This window comes from Spinacia oleracea, chromosome 3, assembly GCF_020520425.1.
Source record: "Spinacia oleracea cultivar Varoflay chromosome 3, BTI_SOV_V1, whole genome shotgun sequence".
Classification (NCBI taxonomy): domain Eukaryota; kingdom Viridiplantae; phylum Streptophyta; class Magnoliopsida; order Caryophyllales; family Amaranthaceae; genus Spinacia; species Spinacia oleracea.
The window spans coordinates 135,539,088-135,545,339 of NC_079489.1; the positions used below are offsets into that span (position 1 = coordinate 135,539,088).

The window sequence follows — 6,252 nt, forward strand, 5'->3', positions numbered from 1 at the left end:
CAGTTTTAGTTGTTTTAAACTTTATGTTAACATGTCTTTATAATTAATGTGCATGGATAAATAACAATTAGTGGTTGGTTAAGATGGTTTTGAGAGTTATTTTCCAAACTTGAGGTCTTGTGTTCGAACCTTATTGTATTGGTTTTTGGTTGTCAATATCATAACATAACCTTGTTGAATGGATGGCATGGGGTAACTAAGAGAGTTCTACGTGACACATAAACTTTATTCGCAACGCCTTTTAATATATTAGTATAGATTATTACGGAGTATTCAATAAGTAGCATGTTTGTAATCCCAATGTAATCATTTAATTAATGTATTTAGAAGGAAAATATGACTAAGTGGATTTTGTTTTAGGCTTTGTTCTGTTTGAATTATTTTGACTTATTTCAGACAAAATAAGTTCGTATAATTTCAGATAATATAAGTTCAGAAAAAATAAGTTATTTTCACACATTTTCACACACAAATATGTTTATTTCGGACAAAATAAGTTTTTTTTTTCAGATAAAATAAGTTTAGATAAGTTCAGTTAAGTTCAAATAAATTCAGATAAATTCAATTAAAAAAAGTCGAATAGAACGGAGCCTTAATATAACATATAGATAATGAAACACCTACGGAGTTCGTGGTACATACTCAAATAATTAATACTCACTTGAGAGTGCAAGTACTGAGTATATTACAAAAGCTTATACGTGATGGTTTTATACTTCAAATAGTTATATTTTATAATCTATACTAATATATTAAAAGGCGTTTGTGAAAACGTATATGTATCACGTAGACTCCCTCCCTATTACGCCATGTCACCACTAATAAGCATCATGATATGTTATTGACAACCAAAAAAGCATGTAGCAAAGATCGAACATCAAACCTCATGGATTAAAAGTTTCACTTCCTACCATCTCAACTAGATACAATGTGTGTCATATTTTCACATATAAATGTAAATTACAATATTTTAAAATTGGGCACATTTTTCGAAAACGTAAACCCGACTAAAAGTAAAAACCGGAGCAACGCCCGGGCCACACACTAGTTAAATAGTTAAACGTTGTGACCAAATAGTTATACTCAATAAATATAATCAATCAAATAGTTATACTTTCTAATCATATAGTTAAACTTTATCATTGTAAAGTTATGTTTTATAATGATGACATCAACGGTCTTATGTGTAAGACGGTCTCATAGTTATATTTCTTACGACCCCTGATAAGATGTTAATTTGAGGGTGATTCCAAATCAATAACTGTCAATAATGAGCAGTAAAAATATATTACATGGCATAATCATAAATGAATAGGCTTTCAAGATGTTCATATGAACTCAATTTTATTTATTTAAGCTCAAATGTTATTTATTTGATCTCAATTTTATTCAATTAGTTCACTTTTTGAATTTTTTTAATTCCACCATTTTTCTGATTTTCTTGCCGGTTTAACTACAAAAAAATACATGTTATTTGCACTATTCACAAATCACGGTTATTGATTTTCAGTTTGCCTTAACTATATGCATGCATTTAAATAATTAATGTGGTATTGATGCACTCCCACTAGTCGTTACTCTTGAGAGTGGCACACAAGTAATACATTTTTTTCTCCACTTGACTCAATCTTATGACACTACACAATGTATAGTAGCAAAAGGGTAAGTAAGGGGTCGAATTCTCGAGGATCAAGCATTTTCTACACTAGCACGAGACATGCCATTCACTAGACACTTGACTTGAACACAACAATCAATGTTGAGTTGTTTTCACAACTTGTCACTAATTGTACAAACAGGGAAAATCAATATAGAGAGATAGGAATAGGGAAGAGGGATTCCACCTAATATAGCTATGACAAGTCAAGGTCTCTCTACTCTACTTAAGCATGGTCATTTGGAGAATTACAGTTAGTCGAGGGAGCATTGTACACTACTACAAACCATTCCCACCCGATGGTTCAAGAGTCTAGCTTTGTGTTACCGATTTCCTACCTAGGTTCCCGATGGTCATGTTGACAATTAGGTAAATAGAAATGAGGCTCTACGCACACTATAGTCACGCTAGCTCCTATGGTCGACACGAATGGTAGAAGATTTCCCATGTCATAGGGAACGTTTTCGATGTCAACGACTCCGTGCTCAATGCCTATCTAGGAGAACAACTTTAGCACATGAATCGCTCTTTTTCTTGGGGTTTGGAACAAGGCAACAAACAAGCAAGGCACAATCATAAGGCGTCTATCATGCAAGCTACGATCAACCTAAGGTATCTAGCAAGCAAGGGTCAACCTAAGACACCTAACATTATCATACACCCATCTCAAGCAAGTACATAATCCCACAACAACTAGCAAAGCCAAACCAACACCAAGTTTACATACACAAGTAGAGAGAAACACCAACCATACCATAATTCTACTAGGGGTCACCCAATCCCTAGCCCTTAGTGAACTACTCACACATAGCAACACTAAAACCCAGTAGATCTAAGTAAACTACACATGAAAATATGACTTACTATTTTGTGTAAAGAAACTCAACCTAAAGTATGAAATTGAATATGAACACCAAGAACCTACCACTTTGGGTAAAGAACTTCAACTACAAATTATGCACTAAAAACTCAGAAATTGAAACTAATCTAAGGACGTAAAGGCTGTAAAGAAATGAAGCGTGAAAGCTAAAACATTTACTAAAATTGAAAATGGAGATCTTGCTCCAAGAATTCAAAAATCTAAAGACAATTAAGCAATAAGTCTACACTAGATAACAATAAAGGTTGGTGAGATTGTGTCACTAAGAGAGATAACTAAATTACTGAATAAACCTAAAGAAACACTACACACCTTACACTTAAGGGGTAGCCTTCTATTAATACTAGGGGGAACATGTGGCCACAAAGTTGGGTTATCTTCAGAACTTGCACGAGGCTCTTCAGCTATGCATGACTCATGCCATTTGTGCACGGCCTCGCGTTGGGTTTGGGTAGCAGCTGCTGCATGACCCGTGCCAATTGTGCACGACCCATGTCAGGGTCGTGCACCAGAATATGCACAACCTAGGTCGAAACGTGCACGACTCATGCTTGGCTGCTTCCCATGGCGTTCTTCCTTCCCAATGCAATGTTAGGGCTGCATCACCTATGTCTGGATGATACCCCTCGCTTTCCTTCTTCACTTCTCCCGTTGTATAAACATCGTGCTACTTCAAGTGCATAAACTCGACTTGGTGGAAGCTTTCCACTCATATGTCTCCTTCTCTTCGTGGGAGCCTTCAATGATAATGATGAGGTGAGATGACAAGGATGCCGCGAACCCCATTGGTGTAGTCAATTTCTCTTTTGAATTAGCGGGACATCCATACTCCGTACGCCGCTTTAGCTTGGCCTTAAAATAGGGAGAGAAGAGCTCTCTGTAGAAAACAAGCAAAAAAAGGCAATAGATTACTATAAATAACTCTAAATACGTCTATACACAACTAATCTAAACTAATATGTGTGCAAGATCCTAAATGACTCCTAAAAATGTGTTATTACAAGCACATCAGGTATACTGCTATATAGTTCAAAAATAATGAATTGATGAGTCAAGATTCAAGACGCATGACTCATGAGTAGTACGTCGTTGCCGCATGCTGCAGGAGCTTAACTTAGGCAAAATTACATTAAATGATTGGTGATAAAAAGTAAACAAGTGGTCAACAATGGACAAATGGTGAATGATTTTTGTGTGGCCACTAGCCAACAATATCATGCCTAAATATTAGTCAATGTTTTTTTAACGCAAATAAAGAGATTATATTACATAATTATGAACAAGTTGGATACAAAAGGGCATTCCCCTAGGGACTTTATAGCACTATGCTCAACCCTCAAAAGAACTAAGTAGTAGCAGTTATAATATACCAAAATATTACCCAAAAAAATCCTAAGCCATAATACTATTAACCATTTTGTAAACCTTCAAGCTTGAGGATGGCCAACTGTCCTTTCTTCTTATTCCATCTGCTGATGTTGCTCATTCACTACACCCTTCCCCATAATCTCTATGTCCGTCTTTTTCAAGATTATAACGTTGGTTGTTACAATTGTAGGTATTGTGCCAAATAGGATCTGCGTAGTGACTGTGTGAGAAGAGGTTCCTGAAGTTGTGGCTGTCTCCAAATCAATAACCCCTTGTGCGCCTGTAAGCTTCTTCTTTGATAGCTAGATATAACTCCAGTTTATTTAAATCCGGTAGTGTCTTCAACCCTTCAAGGTTACCTTCATACGCAACTCGAGCAAAAGGAGGTGGGTTTAGGAACATTTTGTGTCCAACTTCCATACAGAAAGCATACTGTGCAAAGCAGTGAGCCACCTTATTTGTATTGCGTGGAATGTGGCAAAACTCTATAGACCTGAATCTGCTCATAAGACAGGCAACATCATTGAGAACCGGTGATAGGTCATGGTGGTAAGTATCATCGAGATTCTTGAGTAGCTTCACCAAAATTTCTGCATCTGTCTCCAGCTCTATATTCTGGATATCATAATCCACGGCCATAGTGAGACCTTCTCGAATTGCATAGAGCTCCGCAACCAAGGGAGTTGCTGCATCATATTTGCTTGAGAATCCCATATACCAATTCCCAGATACTCCCCTGAACACCCCCCCTCCCCCCTCCCACCTGCCTCATTTTGATCCTTCCAACTGCCATCCATATTTAGTTTCAAATAATCAAAAGCAGGCGGATACCAAGTGGGTTTTGGTCCTTTAACAACATCTTTTCCTTTTCCCTGAAGAATGTGAGAAATGCAGGCATGGTCCATGAACAAAGCATTATAAATTGAGAATGGTTTAGATATTAAAATCAAAAACTGCTTTATTTCTAGCAATCCAGATATGCCAAATTGCTGCGCTAAACAAAGTTTTCCAATTGTGATTTTGGTTCAAGTTATAAGATAACCATTGCCTCTAATCTGAGTTAAAAAACATTTGCAAATTTACAGTGGAGGAAAAATTTAATCTTTCAAAGATGTAGTTCCATAAAATTGATGATTCCCAGCAGTCCCTAAAGAGATGCAAATGACTTTCTGTAGTGTGGTAACATCTAACACAAACTGGAGAAATAAAATCCAGAATATTGGAAAGCTTCTGCGCCACAAGGAGGATCTCATTGCAGCAATTCCATATTAACATTTTGTACTTGAATGGTGACTTTATTTGCCATAAAGATTTCTAGTTGAAACTAGAGGATTAGGAGTGATCCGAGTTAATGGAATTAAAGGAAAGGGCATAAGCAGATTTGATAGTGAAATTTCCATCTTTGCTATAAGTCCATCTAATATAATCTTGGGTTCTTCTATTTTTAGAGAGTGGAGTACTTTGAATTAGATTAAAAATATGTGCTGGGAGATATTCCTTTACTTTTTCAATATTCCAGGAACCGTCTTTAATAATGTCCTTAACAAACCAGTGACTAATTCTTTCTGGGACTTCTTTAGTGGTCAATTTATAGAGAGGCTCCGGGCCCACCCAATGATGATACTAAAGCGAAGTTGATTCCCCGTTTTCTATACCCACAATAAAACTCCTATATAATAAGGATCTACCTTTTAGAATATCTCGCCACATGGGAGATTGATGAGTTCCTAAATTACAGTCTAGAAAATTAGTTCGCTTTAAGTATTTTTCTTTGAAAATTTTAACCCATAACTTATCTTGATCTTTTAAAATCTTCCACCCTAATTTAGCCATAAAAGCTACATTCCAGTCCCTTAATCTTCTAATACCAAGTCCCCCTAATCACGTAGGTTTAGTGATGTTATCCCAAGAGGTTCTGGCAATATATCTACTTCTATCTACCTTATTCCAAAGGAACTTCCTAGATTTTTTTTCTATTAAATTAATCACTTTTACAAGAAGAAGAGAAGTTTGCATAGAGTACAAAGGATAAGTTTTCAAAACGGACTTAATTAGGGTACACCTTCCAGCCATGTTTAATGAAGGAAATATGTCCTACACCAAGGTGCATTAAGTCTAATACCAAGATTCAGATTAATTGCGAACAATTAATTCAGTGAGATCAAGTGATCGGAACAGCTAGCTGGAGCAATGCTTCCGATCAGTGAGTTCTAATGGATATTGAACTCACAGCTTACTCTTGACTGAACCTACAAGGTCACACCAATGACACGTAACAGATCACCGGATTAAATGAATTGAAAATTCATTTAATATCTTTTCGGGAATTAGTTGGAAACGTATTATA

General features: G+C 36.2%; 1 protein-coding gene across 1 annotated transcript; it reads right to left on the reverse strand.

Moving 5' to 3' along the window:
• Positions 1-4,166: 4,166 nt before the first annotated feature.
• On the reverse strand, positions 4,167-4,619 carry LOC130470100 (uncharacterized). The gene has a single exon (XM_056839685.1). The coding sequence runs from the start codon at positions 4,617-4,619 to the stop codon at positions 4,167-4,169; it is 453 nt and encodes a 150-aa protein (XP_056695663.1).
• Between the last annotated feature and the right edge of the window lie 1,633 nt (positions 4,620-6,252).